Here is a 24,541-nt window from a genome sequence, read left to right as displayed (position 1 = left end):
ACTTGTCTAACTTGCCTGAGATGCTGTGTCTGACACCCTAGTCAGGGCTGAGCGCCGGAATACACTTCCAAGAAATGTTAAAAGGCTATAATCCATGGATGCAAAAGATCAGAAAATGGACAGATGTGGTTAGGTACAGTAGATCAGGTAGCTTACAAAATGCTAAGGAAATGAGAATCCCTTGGAATCAAGATTCACATTTCAAAAAAGCATCTTCAGTCAGTACAAATCTTATGCCTACAAAAGATCAAACATTTTCCTATTTTGTTTTGATCTAAAAAGTAAAAAAGTGACTTTAATTTTTTTGTGTGTACAAGCAGTGACAAAAGCTGTCTTACTATCACAAGCTTCAGTTGATGTCCTGTGAGAAAAATCTTCTGAAAGAATCAGTGGTATCTTTCCTTAAATGACTATGAGGATAAAAATAAAAAGCAAAAGCAAAAGACAAAAATCCAACAGGCTGGGGCACGGAAGTGCCCTGGGGAATTACTTTCATATGACCACGAAAGTTGTGGGATTGTAAAGATAATATTAATGCTTTTATTTACTTCCTTCTAAAAACTGTAGCCTGAGATGCTGGCAGCTCTAGTAAAAATGTCACAGTAATAGTTTAAATTACTGTCAAGAAGGAAGATTGAGATTCACTTCTGCACAATAAAACCCTGTTACAAGGCTCAATACACACAAACACACACAAACACACACATACATACATACATACAAACACATATACAAGTACTCACAAACACACACACATACATACATAAATACACACAAACGCACACATACATGCACAAACACATGCACACATACTAACAAACACATATACAAGAACATACACACATATACATACATGCATACATACACAAACATACACAAGCCCTTACAAACTACTTAGACACAAAAACATGCTTACACACAAAATCATGCATATGCCCACACTAACATACATTTAAGTGAAAAATATTGATGCAAAGAAAATTTGTATGATTTCTGGATTGTTTTTCAAATTAAAAAAACTTAAATGGGAGAGTGGGGGCCTTTGGTGTAGGACCTCGGCTGGACGCAAGCAGGCAGGAAGCTTTTCACACACAACTGCACTGTCTGTCCATCAGCTGATGTCCTGGTTATGATCATCTTAGGGAAACTCATTAGTCTGCACGTGTATGTGTGTGTCTCTGTGTGTGTGTGTCTGTGTGTGTGTTACATATGTGTTACATTTCAATTCTCAAAGATTACTACCCTAACACATCCATTTTAAAAACAGTGACAATTACAATAAATCTTCCCTAGAACTATGTGTAAAAAATGAAAAGGGGAAAAAGGGGATGAAATAAAAGAAGACACTTTATCACAATCAAAATCATTCGAATTATTGCCACAAAATTCTATTTCATGCAGTATCTTCAGAGGTTAAAAACTGTTGAGAAGCAAGTAAACACGTTCATTTCCTAGCGTGCACATGAGTGTGAAAGACAGTAAGAGGGTGGAACAAAGAATAATTATGTGGGAACAAACCTCAATAGGACAGTCAGAGAATGTGAGCATATTTAAGTGACTTAAATAAGAAAGAACAACATACCTCAAGTTGAGATGGATCAACTCCACAGCATGGGACTTTAAAATGTGCTTGCCAGTCCTGGTCACCAAGCCTGCCTTCTGATTTGTAACTGAGGCAATTTGGAGGTGGGGAGGGCACAAAATGTGCCTGTTGAGAGATTAGAAGAGGAAATTTTATATAGTCTGCAGGCAGTATTTTACAGAAATCCTGGTTGCATCAAGATACTTTATCTTAAAAACTACAGATATAATATACTCCTCTGACCACTCAAACACTTGTAAAAAAGAGTTAATTACTAAGGTGTATAGCAACCAACAGTTAAATATATGAAGCATAAGAAAACAACAATGAGGAATAACAGAATAGCTCACTGAAGGGTGACAGGACAGGGGAGCCACTCAGGGCTTCTTGAGTGCAAGCCTGTGTGCTAAGAAGCCAAACCAGCATTGCACTTAAGATTCTTTCTTTAAGGAGGAACTGGACAGTCGGGTGGGTATCTGACACCGGGGCTGCCAAACACAAGTTCTACCACTGAGCCACACTCCAGTCAATACCCCAACTTACTCCATTTTCTTCTACTAATCATCAAGAAAATCATTATAAAACTTTTTACTCACTGTTGAAGAACTATTTATCAAGCTTCACATACCAAGTACAAGAAGCTGTGGGGAACACCAAAATAAGACATGGTCCCTGCTCACAGGTTTATAATCTACTACAGAATAAAAGCCATGCGCGAAAACGACCTAACATAAATAGAGATAGTGTTAAGGCAAGCACAGTAGATCCTTATGATTTAGGGAAGGATGCCTTCCCTCTGATATGTGAAAGAAGCATCTAAGAAAAGGCTGCCTTTGTTCTAGGCCCTGAGAGACCACCAATATTCCTCTAGAGAAGTGATCTAGTTTCACTAGGGTGCAGGGAGGATGATGGATAAAGCAGTAATAAATGGGAAGATGCGTGGGTAATGGAACTATGGGTAAGAGTCCCACAGTCCACTCAGTTGCTATTCTGTTATCCACCAAGTGATCAGCCAACTCTACAAAAAGACAACCTCAACACAGGGTAAATATTAATATTTTTAAAGAAAGTACATCTATGACAACACATTAAAACATAACTAAAAGGAAGCTAAGAGATCAATCAGGGAACTATTATAATAAACAGGTAAAATAAGCAGATAAGGCTGATGAAAAAAAAAAAGCAAAACACAAAAGACACCGTGGGAATGAAATGAAAGCCCTAGGAATGACAGACAGGACATGTGTAAGGACATGGGACAGATAGCTCACTGGTTAAGAGCACGCTGCTCTTGTGGAGAGCCCAAGTTAGTTTTCATGTTGGGTGGCTCACATCTGCCTGTAATCTTGTTAATTCCAACTCCAGGGGATCCAATGTCCTCTTCCAGCCTCTGTAGGCACTTGCATGTATGTGCACACACAAGCTCCCCTCCCAAGATGCAGACACATACACACGATTAAACATGTAGATCACAAGAGCCAGTGTGACACTAGGGATCTGGCTGGCAGCACTTTCTAGAGAAAGGAGAATACAGTTTAGCTCAGTCTGAGGAGCAAAGGAATGTGTAATTTGGGGCAGGAACAGTAAAATAACCTTGGGGCTTGAAAAGCTAGCAGGGTTTAAAGAAGTGTCCCTAGGAACAGACAGCTTGTTTTCCACTATGGGAGGTTTAAAAAGAAAAATCTAGAGTGAGTGAAGGGTACCAAGACAGTTAAGAGGATATTGAAGATCTAAGCCAGAGGGAAAATGATATAAAGGGTCCTAGGAGAGAATGTGGTAAGAACACAAATGAAAAGGTTCTCTGAAGAGAGGAAAAAAATCCCTCAGACACAAAGGAATGATATAGAAATTTTTCCCTGGTAAGAAATTCAGGCATTAAGGCCAGGCAGTGATGAATACCCCTTTAACCCCAGCACTCAGAAGGCAGAGGCAAGTAGATCTCTGAATTTGAAGCTAGCCTGGTCTACAGAGTGAGTTCTAGACAGCTATGGCTACCCAGAGAAACCCTATCTCAACCCAACAAAAACAAAGAAATTCAGGAATTGGTGTGTGTGTGTGTGTGTGTGTGTGTGTGTGTGTGTGTGTGTGTGTGTGTGTAAATAGGACCTACTCAGTCTACTCAGTTGCTTGCATATACATGCTTTGAGGACCAGACACTTGGCATTGAATAACCAATGAGAGGGCATCTTCCATAGGGAAGACAACCTCTCTCAGCATCCCTTAGTTGCCTGTAGTTCTTATCTGAGGTTGGGGTCCCACGGGATTTCCCTCTTCCACTTTTCCCCCCTCATTGTCCTTGTTCAGGCCCTACCATATTGTAACAATTAAAGAAGATGAGGCCAGAAACTTGAGAAGGAGCAAGGGTGGGCCATGGAAGTTGTTAGACTAAGGAAAGGGAATGGAGAGAAATGATGTAATTATATTTTACTTAAAACAATAATAAATACACTTAATGTTTTTAAAAAGAAACACAGATATTACAACTCCAGTTAAGAGCACAAACTAGAGAACAACTGGAGAAGAGAAAAGGAACAGTCTACTTAAAAAGGCACAATGAAAGAACCCAGGTATCCCTCAACAGAAGAGTGGATGCAAAAAATGTGGTATATCTACACAATGGAGTACTATTCAGCCATTAGAAACAATGAATTCATGAAATTCTTAGGCAAATGAATGGAGCTAGAGAATATCATACTAAGTGAGGTAACCCAGACTCAAAAGGTGAATCATGGTATGCACTCACTAATAAGTGGATATTAACCTAGAAAACTGGAATACCCAAAACATAATCCACACATCAAATGAGGTACAAGAAGAAAGGAGGAGTGGCCCCTGGTTCTGGAAAGACTCAGTGAAACAGTATTCAGCAAAACCAGAACGGGGAAGTGGGAAGGGGTGGATGGGAGGACAGGGGAAGAGAAGGGGGCTTACGGGACTTTCGGGGAGTGGGGGGGCTAGAAAAGGGGAAATCATTTGAAATGTAAATAAATTATATCGAATAAAAAAAAAAGGCACAATGAAGGTCAGAATCCATGAGTGGTGATCAGAAGACAGGTCAACTGCAGAGAGGGCTGCCCCTGAAAGTACTTAGGAAGTCTCCTCCCAGTCAAGACAATGTTGGCTTTAAGACAACGCATTGGGCTTAGTAGTTAAGAATATGTACAATTTTTTTTTTTTGCATGGGATCCAAGTTTAGTTCCCAGTACCTACATGAGATGGCTCACACCTGCTGTAACTATAGCTCCAGGGGATTTGATAATCAGGTGCATACATACATACATACATACGTATGTACATAGGTGCATTCGTTTTCTCTCTCTCTCTCTAAGATTTATTTATCTTTTAAAATTTAAAGAATTTTTTTTAAAGGCAATGTAGTTAGGAGTTGGAAATACTGACACTGAAATCTGAAATACTGAAAACCAATAAAGGGTTCTGAATGCAGAGAGTAATGCCTTGCTCCAGAACATATAGCCCAGGAAAGAAACAGAACTTTGGGAACTACAGTGATCACATACATTCCCACACTGATGAGTTCATGTAAAAGAATTAAAATGCCAAGAATACATTTTAGACCAAATTATTTGATCTTTATTTATTCATAAACCCAATTCTAAATATATACAGAGCATTTAAAAAAAAAATGGCTGCAAGTTTACTCCTGGCTAAAGAAATTCCCCAAAGCAAATAAAAACTGGAAATATTTTGAACTATATCACATATATGATTTGAATTAAGGAGAGAGGAGATGTCTAAGAATATTGCTTCATTAGCAGACATGAGACAAAGCTGAGGAGGTAAGCCCCCCATCCCTTACTGCTGACTCCTACCTCCAGGCCCATGTGATCCAAAGTCACATCAACTCTCTACCCAATTAGTGAGGATTGCATTAGGAGAACTCAGCACTTTTAGTCCAGAATCCCTCTAGAGACCAGGGAAAAGATGAGTTCCATCACATGGCCAGTATCAACAGCCACTGAACAAATATCTCAGGGACATGGACAAAGACATTTATCTCCTGTGCTGGCAGCCACTACAACCAGCCTTCCTAACAGAGTCCTTTCTGTAAGGACCGCTGTCTAAGTGACCTGTCATATAGCTTTATAAAGTAGCATTAATACTGTGGGCCAAAATGAGATTGATCTTTGAGCTTCGTGGTCTCCTGTTGTCAACAGTGCATTATAAAACCAATACTAAATACTTTATAAACAAGTCTCCCTACAGTGTATTAGAGAAACAGTGCATATTTCATGCTCCATAGTTAGGTAGCCACATATCCATCAAGCTAATAAATTATTTATTAGATACCCCCGAAGTGCAATAAGAGTCAATAAACTAACTTCTGAATACTTGTATGCGATGAGAAAACATTCTCACTAACAATGGCAGATGGAAGACCCTCTCTCAAGTATACCATTAGAAGGGAGCACATACGTTGAGAGAGAGAGAGAGAGAGAGAGAGAGAGAGAGAGAGAGAGAGAGAGAGAGAGAAGAAATTCCTGTCTAGAAGATAATTTTTGTTACTGAACTTTAAGCGATACCCAACACCATACACATTTCTTCTGTCTGTATATACAGGCCTCTGATTCCCCCATCCTCAGGGAAATAATAATTGGTAGAAACATGTCTATCATACCTCAACTCAGATGACAGCTCCTACTAATGCTTTGCAGTTGTGATTTCAAAGAAACTATGCAATGCCTTGAGAGTGTATACAACAAGGTCTGTGATATACACGCAGTAAGGAATGCAGAAGTTATTAACCAAAGATTTAAAGGAACTTTAATTTATTTTTTCGTTTCTTTTTTTCTCCCCTTGTACTTTTGGTTAAAGCTGCCAAGCCCTTAGATACATGTGATGCAGTCCCCAATGCCCAGTCCAACATCACTAGACTAGAATTAATCAGTGGTTAATTCTACCATTTCTGAAAGAGGACCTTCTGTTCTGGAATGTATTCCAGCCCTCCAAAGAAAACATTTCTTCAGCTGGGAGTTATTTCTCAAACTATCAGAGGCGTGGACCTCTGTGTAGTATTGCGGTGCCATGGTTTCACATGCTGGCCACATTAATAGTGAAGAGCAAGCATCTGTAACCCACAGCTGTGTGTGCTCCAGCCCCAAAGCACCCGCAGGGCCGGTGCCAATGCAAACCACTCTTCCCGTCCCACATCAGAACCACACTGGTTTTCTTCAGGAGCCAGAGACTCGAGATACAGTTCTGAAAATGGGTTTTTTGGTACTTTCCACTCACGTGATGGGTATGGACAGTCAAGAAGAATACTGTCAGGGTCACTGGCTCTTTCCTTCTCCCCACCCCACATCAAGTGGATAAGCTAGAAAGGGGAAAGTGAGGGGGGAGTGCAGTGGAGGACAGGCTCAATGAATAGCAGATACATGTATAAAATGTGCGTATATGCACAATGAATATATACAGTGAAAATATTTTTTTTCAGAGAAGGAAAAACAAAAGTTATAGTGTTGAAGTATCCTAAAAAGCCCCTGGGAAACAACCTAAACAGATAAACATACAGGGTTTTTTCCCCCACAGTATTTTTATTTTTCTTCCTAATATCTTATAGTTTTATTCCTATAGGCAAGAGTTGTGAGGGTTGAAACACATTTTATGAGGGTTAGGTGAAAAAAGCAGAAATAAAGGAGGAGCATGAGAGGGATGATTTCACATTACTTTCTCAAAAGACACATCCCTGAGTCCTAGGCATCATGAAAGCGGATAGCAAAGCACAGACTGAGACTAACTTCTTTGTATTATTTTCGCTACTACAACCACTACTGCTAAGATGACTCTTCATATTAATGACTTTGGTATGTAGACAAACTATAAAAGATGCAGTCTCTGACCTCAAGTACTTATCGATGTCTGTGGGGATTTACCACTCCTGCTAGATTTACTTTCTTCTTCATACTCTAGCCCAGAGGAAGTGATCATCACTCAAGACTTGGAGCCTTTCCATGAGTGGGGCTTATATATGGCAAGGAGAAGGGGTATTTGCCCTTGGACACAGATGGTACTAGATCCAAAGCTCAGTGAGTCTGGTTTGCTTGCAGCAAAGAAAAAGACTAAAATTTCTTTTTAAAAAATAACAATGATCTAACTGAGCTTTATTAAAAAATCATAAAGTATAAAAGTACACAGTACTCAGTATTTTATCCTATCACGCACATGTATGCACTGAACTGGTATCATACAGCTGTCTCCATATGACTCAGCAGCTTCTGCCATACAGCAGCCCATGTGCCATTTATTCACATTGCATGCCCAGCAGTCAACTGTGTATGTGGTTAGAACTCCAGCAAGGAGACTTTTTTTAAACATAGTATTGACTATCTGTAGAAGCTTTTACTTACTGGCCAAATCACTTAACCCAAACTTTCTACCTCCAAATGGTAGTAGTAGAAGTAATTCATAGAATCATTGTGAAAACCAAATACTTTGGTTAGTACAAAAGGTTTACCTAGTTTCTAGACATAGATACTCAACAAATATGAATCTCTCTCTCTCTCTCTCTCTCTCTCTCTCTCTCTCTCTCACACACACACACACACACACACACACACACACACACACACACATATGCACAGTATATGTGTGTGTGTGTGTGTGTGTGTGTGTATAGATTTCAAACTAGATGGCTTTGGGCATTTTTGTTTGGCCTGTGTTTTAATTAATGGCCAACATATAAAGTTCATATATAAAGGGTGAGTTAGACAGAGACAAAAGGTAAGTGTTGGGAAACTAAAGGTATAGCATAAATATTCCTTTTCAACAACTCTAAACTGGGGTGGAACAGAAGCTACTGTCTTTTTAGCAGGCACCCCTCCCCCACCAGTCTCTTCAACCATCACCTGTTTTCCTCATTTTGTTGTTTGCCTGGCTACTTGAGCCTTTCAAGTACTACATATGGAGAGTTCATTCCCACACACAAAGGAAAATAGTATTTAAACAAGGCTGGCCTTGAACTCACTGAGATCCACCTTCTTCTGCCTCCTGAGTGCTGGGATTAAAGGTGTGCACCACCATGCACAGCTCCACATGTTTTCCATTGCATTTTCTTTCAATCAATGGAAATCTTTTCTCTGAAAAATGAAGATGTGAATTCTGAACATGGGGGAAGAGCAGTGCAGAGCCTGGGTGTCTTAGCCTTTGTAATTTGAGGCATCCCGCGGGGAGGTTGGGGGTGACTAATTTAATATGATTGCTTTACAACCAAGGAAACTGAGGCTGAACACAAAATGAGTTGGTAACAGAACCAGGACCATTTTCTGGGCTTGGGTCTACCATATTGCTTTGACAGCAGAGTTTAAAGCAGTGGCCATATATTGAAAACTCATGGTATACCAGAGTTTCTCCTACTGACCTGACAAAACCAAATATTAAACTTTCAAGAAACTTCCCAGGCAAATTGTATTTAAACTGAGAACTTAAAATAGGTAAGATTGGAAGTCATCAACAGTTGGACAGATTCTAGCTCTTTGCATATAGCCCCATGAGCCAGACAATGAACTTTTCTAAGCACAAGCCCTGGTAGATACTCTGACTCGTGGCTAACTCCAGCACTGGGCATTCTATATACGGTGCATAGAAAAAACAGTGTTTCCATGCCCTGCTTTCCAGAGATTGCAAAGCCAAGCCATATCCTAAGAGTTAAGGAAGAAAGCAAATATGTCCATTGACTAAGATCACTCACTCTATAAGGCATAGTGACAAGTTACATAAAGATGGAATTGGTCAAAAATCCAGCAACTAGAATTCTTACCTTAATCATTATAAATAGACATTTATTGCATTCAGTGTTCACCTGCTGTATGCCAGATACTGTGAAAAGGATCAAAATTCCCCTACATACATTCCGTTTTTCTTTTCATAAGCCTTATTATAAAAATGCAAATGTCCCCAGAGTCCCCGACTGCCCGCCGCTCACCTAAGGCGCGGGGAAGCCCTCGCTCCCGTCCGCCCGCCCGCAGCCGCCTCGAAAACTTGGGGCCAAGTTGAGGGGTGGGGGTGGATTTCGGGAGCGCTGCCGGCTGCCCGCCTCCTCGCTGAGGGGCGCGAGTGCAGCCCTGCCTCTTGGTCTCCTCTTAGCGGCCGCGCCTGGACCCGCCCCTTGACCTCCTCAGCTCTTCGCTCCGCCTCCTACCCCCCCCCCCCCCCGCCAGGTGCTCCGGCTGCGCTCGCTGCCCGCGCCACGCCACTCCCCACCCTCCCGAGCGCCCTCGCCGTGGCCCGCGCCCAGGGTCGCGCTAGCTCCCTGGAGCCAACGCTCGGAGTTGTCCTGCTCCTCCCCGGGCCGAGGGAGAAAAGAAAAAAGGGAACGGACTGTCCGGGAGGGGGGCTGCCGGCGAGGCACATATGCTATCCACATATTAAGTACACTGTGTGTGGTTTCCTAAATGTAGCTTTATATAATGGTATCCTGTTTGCTTTTAATTCCTAGATTTATAATAGGCAAAATAAATCTTGTATTTCTCTGCATCTATGAAGGAAGATAAAATGTTTCCCTCCTATCAAACCTTGATAATTTTATTTTAGATTTTTTTTAATTTTTTTTTTTTTGAAAAGTGCTTTTTGGCAAGGCAGGAGAAAGCAATGTGGAGCCTGTGTGATGGCTGTTCACACTTGGTAATGAATAAACTCTGTTGGCTTTCATGGAAGTCAGAAGGGAGTCATTGGTTTACTAGAGATGTGGCCTGCAAACACCAAGCCAGCTCATCCAGGCTCTTGATCTCCTGCCCTTCCTCTGGCAAACCATGTGCAGGATGTGGTAGGAGAAAGAATCTCCCTTTCAGCAGCAGAATGTGTGCAAACTACACCCTGAATGGTCCTGTGATGACCTTGCAAATGTAGCACATGCCCTTGTGACCACAAGACCCAACAACTGTAATTTCCTCTGCTTTTCATTAGAGCTCTCCTGTTGCTGGCAGCAGGCATAGCTTGCTCAGATATAGCTGCTCTGGGACACCCAGGACACCTGCCCTCCCCCACTTAATGCATATGTGCAAAAGAAGGGTTCAGTAGGACACCAGCCACACTGGTTATGTAAACTCGGAGTCTGTCCTCCTGAATGAACTGAGAGGACTTGCCGATGTGTTCTGCAAAGCCAATGGAAGTTTTTTAGGCATTATCTAATGCACTTGCTGAAGTCATTACAAAGCTCAAGATTAGGCAATTTCTTGGGGCAGTGCAGTGCACATGTGGAAGAGGATTTCCCCCAGTGATGTCACCAAGGTTGCTTCATTTGTGTATGCACCTTTTCTACTTGCTAGGCTCCAGACATTGCTCTAAAGTGCTGGTGATAAGCCTCTGAATAAGGTGCTGCTTTCTCCTCCTAGCATACATTTAGTGGAGAAGACAATGAAGAAGTTAGCAAATTAAACGTGTAGATGGCAATAAATTTCACCAATTTATTTTATGAAAAGAAACTATGGTCTGTGAACTCTGGTGCCTCAGGGCTGTTGATGTCACAAAACTCTAGGTAGACCAACCTAGTCACATGTTTAAGAAGGGATGCGTTCTGAGAAAGACTCAGGTATGGATCTTCCAAGTAGAGACCTCTATTGAATCGAAGTTACAGTGGACCCTTGGGTACATCCTTCTAAACTGTATCTGGAGGCCAGATTTCTGCCCATTGAAAATCTCCAATTCCAGTTTGATCAGCACTACCTTTCAAGGTCTCTGTAAAAAGCTTGTAGTGACTTTTACAATATATATTCTCTCTCTCTATCTCTATCTCTCTCTCTCCCTCCTTCTCTCTCTCTCTGTCTCCCAAAATTATACTAAGAGTAAGACATGTACATGAAGAAATAGCTATTTCCATAAACATGAAGTGGCTCAACATTCAAAATAAAGACCCTCAGACCCAGTTAAGTGCTAGCTAGCCATGTGTTTTCTAAACTGTATTCAGAATGTTCACCTGGCCTTCCACAGTCACTGGTTTTTATTCTGCCTCTCTGGTCCTCTGAAGCCTCCCATGTGCCTTCATCTTCCCAAGCTAATGGGCATCCTTTCCAAGGAACACTATGTGGCCTTAGCAAAAGAGCAACATACCTGTGGTTGGGTACTGAGTGAGCTGGGCCAGGAGACTGGGGAGCAAGCCTTTGTTCCCATCATTGCCAGTCACTCTGGGAACCCAAGCTAATCAAGTCCTCTCTGTGCTTTAATTTATGCCCATGCAAAATGGAAAACATAATACCGTAATAGTGAGCTGAACATGCACAGCCAAATAAGTTGGGAACAGAATGTTTGGAGTATTTGATTTGCTCCAAACTCAAAGACATGATGACTGGATATCTCTGGCCACAGAGACCAGGCACTCTTTTTTTCTTTCTTTTTTCTTTTTTATATTTTTTGTTTACATTCCAAATGCTTTCCCCTTTCCCAGTTCTCTACTCCCCATATGTCCCATCAGCTCTCTTCTCTCCACCCATTCTCCAATCACCCTCTCCCTTTTCTCTGTCCTGGTACTCCCCTACAATGCTGGATCAAGCCTTTCCAGGATCATGGCCTTCTCCTTCCTTCTTCATGCTCCCATGAACATGAAGATATGCTAATTTTATGTCTTGAGTATTCAGAGCTTGTCCCTCAATGGAGAAATGGATACGGAAAATGTGGTGTATTTACACATTGGAATACTATTCAGCAATTAAAAACAATGAATTCATGAAATTTTTAGGCAAATGGTTGGAAATGGAAAATATCGTCCTAAGTGAGGTAACCCAGTCACAAAAGAATACACATGGAATGCAATCACTGATAAGTGGATATTAATTAGTCCAGAAGCTCTGAGACCAGGTACTCTTAAGGGAACCTAACATAAGATAGGATAAGGAAAAATTAAGCCCTGAACTACTTTGGATATAAGCATTTAAATCTGATCATTATGCCTTATGCCTGAATATTGAGAATAGTGAGAATATTGAGAAAGTTAATCAAAGACTAGGTTGCATAAATATCCTCCCAGCAAAGGTTGCCATTCACTTATGTATGCCCATAATCTCATTAAATTCAACAATCTGCTTTCACTTAAACTCTCTCTTAACTGACCTAGGCCCACAGAGAAAGGTTCCATTTAAATGCATTCTTATTTTAGGGCCGGCCTGGTGGTACATAGTTGTAATCCCACAAATCTGGGAGGTGGAGGCAAGAGAGTGTCAAATTCAAGGCTAGTAGTGTGGGCTGTGTAGTAAGACCCTGCCTCAAACACATCAAACACAAAAGTCTTGACTTAAACTGGACCATTGTGGTCCCCACTGGGGGACAAATGTTGTCCTATACTATGGTTGTTTACAGTGTATAGGATATGGGGCAGTACAAAAGAAGTGTCATCAAAAGAAGACCCGAGCATGGATTTATAGTAAATCTAGGGAAATGAGATATTCTTATGCTCAGGGAATAAGTAGAGGGACCCAGTAAGATGTCAGTAACAAGGGCTGATTCTAGATAGAAAAAAAAGTGTTGTTTAAAAAAAGTGTTTGAGAAGTGATGGGGGAAGAACAGAAAGTTATAGAAAATAGCAGTTACTTCTCAACCTGTTCTGAAGAATGAACATGGGAAAGTTAATAAAAAACACAGGTTTCTGGGCACCTCCCCGCCTTTTTCAAAGGAAGAAATATAGATTTTTATGCCTCTTAAATTAATAAATGTAATTTTAGTTTTGAAAATGATTTTTACAAACAGGCTTGAGTTATGCTACAGGAAGATTTGTGGGAATTGCAGAAACTTACTGTACTGGATGGCTTTATGTCATTTTGACACAAGTTAAAGTCATTGGAAAGGAGGGAACCTCAATTAAGAAGATGCCTCCATAAGATCTGGCTATAAAGCATTTTCCTAATTAGTGATCAGTGGGGGAAGGCCCAGTCCATTGTGGGTGGTACCCTTGCTGGGTTGGTGGTCCTGGGCTCTATAAGAAAGTAAGGTGAGCAAGTCGTGGGGAGCAAGCCAGTAAGCAGCATCCTCTATGGCATAGGATCTTCTGCCTCCAGCTCCCTGCCTTTGTGAGTCCCTGCCCTCATAGCTTTTGATGATTGTACTGTTAGATTGACTGAACTGTGAGCAAAACAAAGCCTTTCCTTCCTAAGTTGCTCTGACCATGGTGTTTCACCACAGCAATAGTAACCCTAACTCACCATATTTGAACATGTTTCAGAGTGACATTGTATAAGTCTTACTTTTGAAATTGTGTATCTTATCATGAACAGCTGCATCCTAAGCAGACATAAGGCCTGGATCCCAGCCCCAGAACTGCCCAAACTGAAACAAACAACACAATGAACTAACTTAGTAACATGTAAAAAGAAAGAAATCTTATTTGTTTCTGGGTGAACGTGTGCTTATTTGCATGATTTCTGTGTATATATGTCTGTTCTAGGCTATCACACAAACTATCTCTTACTAATTTCTTAAGTGAAAATAATGAAAACATTTTGAAGATGGTACATATATACATATATATGTACATATACACACATATACATACATACAAACATACATGTGTATACACACACACACACACTCACACACATTGATTTTCTGAGACTAGGTTTCTCTATGTAGCTCTGGCTGTCCTGGAACTCATTATGTAAACCAAGCTGGCCTCTAACTCACAGATATCTGCCTGCTTCTGCCTTCTAGTTGGTTGGATTAAAGGTATATGCCACCACCAACTGGCCTTGAAGATGGTATTTATTTTTGATGGTAATTGGAAAGATAAAGAAGGTTTTAAGATAGAATGGAACATGATCAGATTTACTCTATTGAAAAATATGTAGGCAAAGCTTATAGGGTGGATTTAAGTGAAGAAGAACAGCATGTCAAAGTTAAAAAGACTATATCCATCACCAATTTCTAAGAATCAGACTAAATATTCATAATTTCTAAAAAATATCTATATTACTAATAATTATAGATGATGATTTTCTTCAATGGGTTTGAAAGCATACCAGGTTGAACAGGCTATTGTTACCATCTGTTAGAACATAGGTTATTAGGTTTACATCACCAAGGAAGATGGGCCCAGGGTAATTATTACATTATGGACAGTGTCTTAGCCCATCTGACTCAACACCACAGAATACCACAATTGATTTATAAAAATCAGATATTAATTTCCTACAGTTGGGGATGCTGGGAATGTCAAGGCTGTAAAATGTAGTGCATAATAACGACAGTCTTGTGGAGTCCCCATATGGTCGAAGAGACAGAAGAGCAAAGGAATAAAAGGAAGTACTGTCCTTACCTGGTGCTACTCCTATTCAGGAAGACTCTCTCCTCAGTACCTACTAACCTCGTAATGGCCCCCAAGGTCATTTCAATCTCTTAGCCACTGAGTTTTGCTTGTTTTTGTGTTTCTGTGATGGAGACTTCGACTCTTGTGTTTCCCTGGTTGGTCTCTAAAACCTAGGCTCAAATGGTCCCTTTATGTCAGCCTCTCTACTAGATGGGATTCCGTGTGTGTGCATGTACTACTCAGAGCAAATATTAACACACTTAATGCATGAACTCCAGGGGTCACATTCAGACCATTTAGCAAGGAAACAAAGAGATTTAAGAAAATAGTTTTAGGGAAAGGCAGGCAATATACAAATGACCAATGAATGCATATATATCATTGGCCATAAGAGAAGTGTCAATAAACACACACACACACACACACACACACATGCACTGAGAGAGAGAGACAGAGACAGAGAGAGAGAGAGAGAGAGAGAGAGAGAGAGAGAGAGAGAGAATGTATTATAGCATATGCCAGACCTGAGGAAAATTGCCCAGTGAATAAACCAATAACACAAGAATGAATACTGAATGGTCTGCTTACATGAGGTACTTGGACTTACTAAACACTTATGGTGAATCCACTTTAGGAAACCATCTTGACAATTCTTCAAAAAGTTAAATACAAAGTTAATTTTTAGGTATATTCAAGATAATTAAGAACCTATGTCCACAAAAATTTACAAGGGAATATTTGTAAGACATATTTCATAATATTCAAAAGGTCAAAACAACCTCAATATTCTTCAATTAGTAAATGCATTAAAGGTGTCCAAGTACAGAGTCTGAAGTTGTGTGTCACCATGCTTGGCTAAAATAAATCGTAAAAGACATTGAGGGAGGGACTTGAAGGGGTGAGTTCTATAGATATAAATCATATCTCATTTTAGAATTGGAAGAAAACTTACCCTTAGGTAAAAAAAAGAAAATACAGAAATTTATACTTGCTGATTAAGAGTACATGCTTAGAAATCAGACTCCTTGAGTTCAGAGCCTCAGTTGAGGGCTTCATTATGGAAAGCATAATGAAGTGGTTTGCTATAGAAAATGTATTTAGTTTCTGTGTGCTAGAGTTGATCTGAAACAAAGTAATAGCCGTACCCCTTAATAGAGACCTTGTAAGAGCCAGTTTGTAAGTCAAAGAAAACAGCTTTCTACCCCACACATTAAGACCTCAGTAAATGGTGGCTAATGTTAAGAGTTTTAAATTTATTTCAAAAGTATAGAACAATGTTGTCTGCATCATGAAGGACTAGGCTAAAAGGATCCATGACTTCTGAAACTAATGTTTGTTTACATCTCCACATGGGGATGAAAGCTTTCTTGGTGCAGAGTTGGTACTATTCCTTCTTGCTCTTCCTGACTTCTAGGAAGCAGAGGTTGCCCCACAACAGGTGTTCCACGAGAGAAAACAACTAGACAGCCTCCTTCTGGTGTATATTCAAGTCCATGTTTGAATCTAGTGTGTGTTACTGTGTCATCAATGACTTTTCTGTGGACACAGAGGAATGAATATTCAGAATCCAGTTAGACATTGTGGTGTTTTGGGAAAATGGCAGGAGTAGGTTCTATTGTAGGTTCTATGACCACTCCAGTCATTGGTAGCTGGATAGGTTTACAGTATCAGGTATGAATTCCCTATTATTAAATGGGCCTAGAGTCCAATTAGATGCCTTTAGTTATCCTGTAGATGTAAGTTACATATTGTACTTTTGGGGGTATCTGATGCTTAATAATCTTAAAATGTAAAGTCATGTTGGCACAACCATGTGTTCACAGCTAATGGGAGTGCTAAGTCAGGAACCCATTTTAAGTCCAGGATTTTGAGAGCAGTCTACACTGGCCCTTACCTTCAAAGTAAAGCCAATCTTAGGCGCCATATAATTATAGATGCAAGAAGTTTAGCATCTGGCAAATGTTACAGATGCTTTATTTGACTACCAAAAGTTCTAGGTCAGAGCTGGAGACTGGAGCTCCAGACCCAGTACTAATTTTATTTATTTGCTACATGACATTAGACAGATAGCACAAGTGAGTTTCCAGGCCCTAACCAAGGAAATTGAGATGCTAAATCATTACCCACCATTGTTTGCACTCAGAGTGTGACAAAATGTGCTTTCTTCTTAAGACATTATAGAAAAGCAACTTGGAATAATAGTTACTGAAGTCAATAATTACCATTTTAATACTTTCCTGCACAAAAGTGTGGAGAGCAGCCACACCCATGTACTGCTGTGGAAAGTATAAACTGGTCCATCTGAGTGGTAATTCAGGTAAGAGACATCTTTCTGCTGTACTTTGTGGTGCTATTTGCGGGGGGAGGTGCTATTGAGTCTTCAGGAGTAGAACTTTCCTGGAGGAAACACATCCCTAGGGACCCCACATCCTGGTCCCTGTCTCCCTCTCCTTCTCCCTATCCCTCCTCTCCCCCTCTCTCTGCTTCCTGTGTGTGGATAAAGCATAACCAGACAACTTCCAGTTCCTGTTGCCATGTTTTCCAGGCCATAATGGTCAGAAAACCATTTGGCAGCATGTGTAGTAATTACAAAAGCATGTACCCTTTGAATTTCTAGAAAAGCATAGGTGTATTTCTATTTGAGGAAAGCAGCACTGTCATTCCTGGGAGCTTTGTTTAGAATGACAAAAGACAGGAAACCAGCCTGGCAGTTGTGGCTCACACCTTTGATCCCAGCACTACAAAAACAGGCAGATCTCTTTGAGTTCTAGGCCACACAGAGAAATTCGGTCTTAGAAACAATAACAAAACCAAAACAAAAAAAAAAACCAAAAAAAAACTAGGATCCTAGCCAATGTCAGTTCAACAGTGTTTAAAGACATTAGGATAAAAGAAATAATAATAGGTTGCACTGGTCATGGTGTCTCCGCATAGTAATAGAAAAGTAGCTAAGACAGAGTTGTGCCTGCTGCATTCCTGCCCCCCCCCACTCTGATACACACACACACACACACACACACACACAGCCTCTCCTTTTGTCTCTCCAGGGGCAATGTGCTGCAGAATAAATGTGGTGAGGAAGAACACCTTCAGCCTTTGCACAAACTACAGTCTGTACCAGCTAGGAGTGGGCCTGTGAATAAGTTCTCAATGATAATAATTCTGCCCAATCTGGGACACCTTGCAATTCTTTCACCTTGAGTGTTCAAACTTGGGAAGAGCATTGGAGATCTGGAAGCTGCCTTTGACCCCAGCAAGTATGGTTTTCTAATCTAATTATACTCTCGATATCCAAGTGTGAATGCCACTGAATTGTGTGGAACAGAGTTTAAGTCACTTACATCCCTACACCACCCTTGCTCTAGTTAATATTTGGCTGCATACAGCAGACTTTGCAGAACCAAAGAGTTGATATGACCTTCTTGCTAGATTATTAAGAAGTTTTAAGACAAAACCAAAACAGCAATAACAGCAAAACAAGCCTTCAGGCAGGCATTCATCGTATTAAATAGGGTAACCTTCATCAGGTGACCCACGTGTACCAGAGATATTTAATAAGGCCTGGAGGAACGTAGCTGCTTGTACCAGGGACATGTGAGTTTTCAATGTCTGTCAAAAGACTGTTGAGTAGAGCTACAGTGCATTTGAGTCTTGTGCCCCTCAACACCAAGCCAGTGTCTAGCACATAACTGGCTCTCAACAACTGCTGGTTAAATTATTGACTGACCAAATAAAGACTCCATTGAAATAAATTCCTGGGATCTACTGAGGAACCTTCAAACATTTTGTGGAAAATGAACATTTGAATATCTTGACGCTAAAGTGTTTTTGTAATGGTATAAATTAATAGAGAGAGTAGGACTAACCTTTGAGAGAAAAAATTACAAGCAACTGTTGTAATAGACTATTGGTGTAATATTTTCCTTTAAAAAATGCTTAAATTTTATTTTATGCTTGGGGTCTGTGAAAGAGCAGGAGAGGGCTCTTGTCTGTTTGCAGAAATAGGTTATTTAAAGCCAGGCATAGTGGTGCTTGGCTGTAATTTCCAGACGTGAGGGGAAGAGGCAGGAGGGTCGAGAGATCAAGGTCATTCTCAGCTACCTAGTTGAAGGCTAGTCTGGTCTACATGATATTCTGCCTGAATTTGTTTTAAAGGATAAACTATTTAAAATTTAAAATAAGTTTTCACTAGATTGCCACTGGGTTGGGGAGGTATGCTTTTATAGACAGGGTTTCTCTGTGCAGCCCTGGCTGTCCTGGAACTCAATCTGTAGACAAGGCTGGCCTTGAACTCAGAGATCCACTTGCCTTTCTGTCAGAGTGCTGGGATTAAAGACTTGCACTACCACTGCTCGACTAGATTGCTGGTTAAATTTACCCAAAACAATAAACAGACAAACAAACCATGAAACCCTCCTGTCTGCCTTTTCTTTAGAGGAGTACAATTAAAACAGCTGCCATGCTCTGCAGAGAGACTAGAGCAGTGCCCACCAGCTAGACAGGCACTGTGTTCCTGAGTGAAGCCCACAGCCTCCAACCCAAGAGGCCTGCACTTGATTGTGTGCCCTGGGCATCAAGAAATCACTACAAAATTAAACCTTATATTTTTTGGGTTTTGACTCTTAAACTACAGAAATATAACACTTAGATATTATTACATAGTTTCTTATACTTTGACAGTATCTATGAACACATATACTCTGGTATCAGTACACTTTAAATATTTCTTTATGATAGCAAACAGTATGTGTTCCTGGTGTTCCAGTATTTCAGTACAGACTGCCTACTAAATGCTAATTCTGTGTTCTGAGCACAGAGTCTAAGACCCATCTTGACCAGAGAGACAGTGGAAGAAAATGAGAAAAAGAGACAATCCATGCCAACTGTGGCTGAGAGTGAATAGTGGCTCTGTGCTGTCCTAAAAAGAAAGCTCAAAGCCAATCTGGGTTCAAATTCCAATTCTTCTACCAACTAGTCCTGAAAACTTAAGGAAGCCATGTAGCCTCTGGAGAACAGAACCCTCTGCAGGCGGCTGAAAAGCACAGGCTTCCTGATTAAAACCAGCATAGCAGCTAGAAAGACAAAGTATCAAAACGCTGTATGCCACCCTGCTGTATGCCATGAGAATTTCACACAACAGCATGCGTACACCCACACAAACATAGATACAGACACAACACACACAATATACACAGTATATTCATAAAAGATACCAACTGTGAAAAAGTTGCAGATATCATTTCCAATAAACAAAAGCTGAAAGATATGTTTATTTTCCAAAAACAAATTTACAGGGCTGCTAAGTACTTGTAGTCTCAGTCTCCTGGCAGGTTGACATAGTAAGATCCCACAAGTTAAAGACTACCTTAGGCAACATAGTGAGATACCACCCATGGAAAAATTAAACAAAATCCAGTAACAGTATTGACAAGAACGACCATGGGCGTGGTAGCATCCTAAAGAACCTGTATATTGCTGTCCCTCATATCATTTCCATATTTAATGCTGTAAGTATCCTCTTCAAGTCAATGACTCAACTTCAAAATCCTGAAGGAAAATACCTAAGTTCCCCTTCCCCTTCCCTCCCCTTCCCCCTCCCCTCCCCTGCTCTCCCCTCCCCTCCCCCACAGGTCCACTCCCCTCCTCTCCCCTTCCCTCCCCTCCCTTCACCTCCCCTCCCCTCCCCTCCCTTCACCTCCCCTCCCCTTCCCTTCCCTTCCCTTCCTAAGTGCACACACCTGAAGACTAGACAGCTTCTCAGGAACAGCAGGGCCTTAGCATGGGAGTAACTCTTAAAAGGATCAGTTTAACTACTTGTGACTCAAGATTCCTTCAGGATGACTTCTGGTTAGAAGGCCGACCCAGGCAAACTTCCCCCTGCCTATTCTAATTTGTGGTCCAGTGATCCGGTCTATCTTTGTGTCTGTCTGCTCCAGACCTGCTTAACAATGTTAAGAGTGAGGAAGCCTTGGCCACTTACTAACTTCTGAGTTGTGGTTTTCCTAGTGAGCTAGACATGAGAAATGATAACTTCACAAAATGAAGCAGGAGAGAGTTAGTCTTTTTGGAACGGGGACAGCATATGGGTTAGATATAGCTGCTACAGTTTCCTGGTATCATGGCAGATCCCCAAGGATTCACCACTGGAGAAATCATGTATTAATAGGGCTTGCAAGATTAGAGTCTAGTTGTGGCACCCAGAGATTGAGTTACCAGTTGTTTCTGAACTAAATTTGTGCTGCATTTTCCTTCACTCAGCAGCTCATCTGGGTTTAAGAGAGAAAGCTACAGCAGCAAAGCTTGGGTTTGCCACATGTGCACCACAAAGGCCATGGGGGATTTGAAGCACGGATTGGCATGGTAGTGACTTGCCAGTGGGAACCTAGCGAGCTGGGTGGAGACATTTCCGGAGCTCCAGGCCAGTGAATCCCAACAAGATAAGAACAGGTTATCCAGACAGTAGCAGGGCAAGAGCGGGAACATGACGGTTCTACTTTTTTAATATTTCACTAAACATACACATATATATCAAGATAGATATATATGTACACACACACACACACACACATATTAAGAATGCTTTCACCTTTCAATCATCAGATCTAGCTTATGTCACCCAAACATCGTTAGCTATTGGTAGTTAAGACACTTGTTATGTCCTTTCTTACTGTGCATCCATTCTCTGTTCCTTAACTGATGATGGAGATTCAGAAACAATATACATATAGTTATGTGTCTATAAAGAAAAGGATAGTACAGGTTGTAATGTTAATTTTTTCAAACCTTACTTTTAATAATGGTTCTTAAACACTTTAACCTCCTTTTAGCCCACCACCTACCAGAGGTAGCAGGGGTGGTGGGGGTGGGGGAAGGATACAGGGGAAGTGGACCTGGTTAGAAATGGTTCTCTGGAGCAACTCCTGTCTGTGTTGTCTGGAAATCGGCAGTTTACTTCATGGTTAGAGATGGCAGCTCCATCCATACCCGAACACTTTATAGGTGTACCAGCAGTCTGGTTTGGTAGAGTAGGGACAGCAAACATAAATCAACTGTGGTGGCACTACCTAGCAGGGACAGCCAGGCTTCAGTCTCAGCACAAGTTAACAGGAGGGACCAGGGAGGACCAGGAGAAGTTCTGGGCTGTGCCTCTCTGGGTAGTGAAGATCAGTGAAGACACGAGACCCACAAGATTTGCACTAACTGGTGCTGTAAGCAAGTCAAGCTCATCCTCCGCCACTGTCTGTGAGACCTATTTATTTTAAAGATTATATTTATTATATGTAAGTACACTGTAGCTGTTTTCAGACACAGCAGAAGAGGGCATCTGATCTTATTATGGATGGTTGTGATCCACCATGTGGTTGCTGGGATTTGAACTCAGGATCTCCCAAAGAGCAGTCAATGCTCTTAACCACTGAGCCATTTCTCCAGGCCCTGTGAGACCTATTTATATCCTCCAAGCATATCCTGTCCTCCACGGGTCTTGCTTCAGCTGACATCACGCTGCCAGTAAGCCCGAGTCTGCAGAAGTGGTAAGAAAATATGGCATGCCACCAGATGGTTTTTGGTGCATTTCTCTCCATGGAGTCCTGACAAATGCAGTTTAGCTATGCAATATAAGGCCGACCAATACATGTATGTTGTTAGCAAAGAATCGTTCATCATGTGTCTAATTAGATTTAACAGATATATATAGAACATTCTATCCTAAAGCAAAAGAATATACCTTTTTCTCAGCACCTCATGGTACCTTCTCCAAAATCGACCATATAATTGGTCACAAGACAGACCTCAACAAATATAAGAAGATTGAACTAATCCCATGCCTCCTATCAGATCACTATGGAGTAAGAGTGGTCTTCAATAGCAACAAAAACAACAGAAAACCCACATACACGTGGAAATTGAACAATATTCTACTCAATGATACCTTGGTCAAGGAAGAAATAAAGGAAGAAATTAAAGACTTTTTAGAACACAATGAAAATGAAGACACAACATACCCAAATCTATGGGACACAATGAAAGCAGTGCTAAGAGGAAAACTCATAGCCCTGAGTGCCTCCAAAAAGAAAATGGAAAGAGCATACATTACCAGCTTAATGACACACCTGAAAGCCCTGGAACAAAAAGAAGCTATTTCACCCAGGAGGAGTAGAAGGCAGGAAATCATCAAACTCAGGGCTGAAATCAATCAAGTAGAAACAAAGAGAACCATACAAAGAATCAACAAAACCAGGAGCTGGTTCTTCGAGAAAATCAACAAGATAGATAAACCCTTAGCCAGACTGACCAAAGGGCACAGAGAAAGTATCCAAATTAACAAACTTAGAAATGAAAAGGGAGATACAACAACAGAAACTGAGGAAATCCAAAAAATCATCAGATCCTACTACAAGAGCCTGTACTCAACACAACTGGAGAATCTGGAGGAAATGGACAATTTCCTTGACAGATACCAAATACCAAAATTAAATCAGGACCAAATAGATCATCTAAACAGTCCATAACGCCTAAAGAAATTGAAGGAGTCATTGAAAGTCTTCCAACCAAAAAAAGCACAGGACCAGATGGTTTCAGTGCAGAATTCTATCAGACCTTCAAAGAAGAGTTAACACCAATACTCTTCAAATTATTCCATAAAATAGAAAAAGAAGGAACACTACCCAATTCCTTCTATGAAGCCACAATTACACTGATACCAAAACCACACAAAGATCCAACAAAGAAAGAGAACTTCAGACCAATTTCCCTTATGAACATCGATGCAAAAATACTCAATAAAATTCTTGCCAACAGAATCCATGAACATTTCTTTAGGTCCTTCTCAGCCTTTCGATATTCCTCAGGTAAGAATTCTTTGTTTAACTTTGTATCCCAGTTTTTAATTGGGATATTTGGCTCTCTGGAGTCTAACTTCTTGATTTCTTTGTATATATTGGATATTAGTCCTCTGTTGGATGTAAGGTTGTTAAAGATGTTTTCCCAACTTGTTGGTTGCCATTTTGTGCAATTGACACTGTCCTTTGCCTTACAGAAACTGTACATTTATGAATTCCCATTTGTCAATTCTTCATCTTACAGAATAAGCTATAAGTGTTCTGTTCAGGAAATTTTCCCCTGTGCCCATGTGCTCAAGGCTCTTCCCAGTTTCTTTTGTATTAGTTTCTGTCTGTCTGGTTTTATGTAGTGACTCTTGATTTACTTGACTTAAGCTTAGTACAAGGTGATAAGAATGGATCAATTTGCATTCTTCTGCATGCTGACCTCCAGTTGAACCAGCACCATTTGTTAAAAAGGCTACCACTACTTGGCATATACCCTAAGGATTCCCCAACATGTAATAAGGACACATGTTCCACTATGTTCGTAGCAGCCTCATTTGTAATAGACAGAATATGGAAAGAACACAGATGTCCCTCAATGGAACTATGGCTACAGACAATGTGGCCTAATTACACTATGGAATACAACTCAGCTATTAAAACAATGAATTCATGAAATTCTTAGGCAAAAAGGTGGAACTGAAAATATCGCCCTAAGTGAGGTAACCCAGTCACCAAAGAACCCGCATGGTATGCACTCACTGATAAGTGGATATAGCCCAGAAGCTTGGAATACCCAAGACACAATTCACATATCAAATGATGTCCAAGAAGAAAGAATGAGTGGGCCCTGGTCCTGGCAAAGCTCGATGCAGCAGTGTAGGGGATACC

The 24,541-nt window shown here is 40.8% G+C and overlaps 1 protein-coding gene across 1 annotated transcript in view; it reads right to left on the bottom strand.

The window, feature by feature from the left end:
* LOC127692681 (uncharacterized) overlaps positions 1 to 24,541 on the bottom strand; it is a 278,157-nt gene that overhangs the window by 211,805 nt on the left and 41,811 nt on the right. Inside the window, exon 3 of the mRNA XM_052193294.1 lies at positions 1,583 to 1,708. Within this exon, the coding sequence (XP_052049254.1) occupies positions 1,583 to 1,708 (126 nt within the window). The remainder of the gene's footprint in view (positions 1 to 1,582; positions 1,709 to 24,541) is intronic.

This window comes from Apodemus sylvaticus, chromosome 9 (assembly GCF_947179515.1).
Source record: "Apodemus sylvaticus chromosome 9, mApoSyl1.1, whole genome shotgun sequence".
NCBI classification, from domain to species: Eukaryota; Metazoa; Chordata; class Mammalia; order Rodentia; family Muridae; genus Apodemus; species Apodemus sylvaticus.
This window is presented reverse-complemented; position numbering and strand designations above follow the sequence as displayed.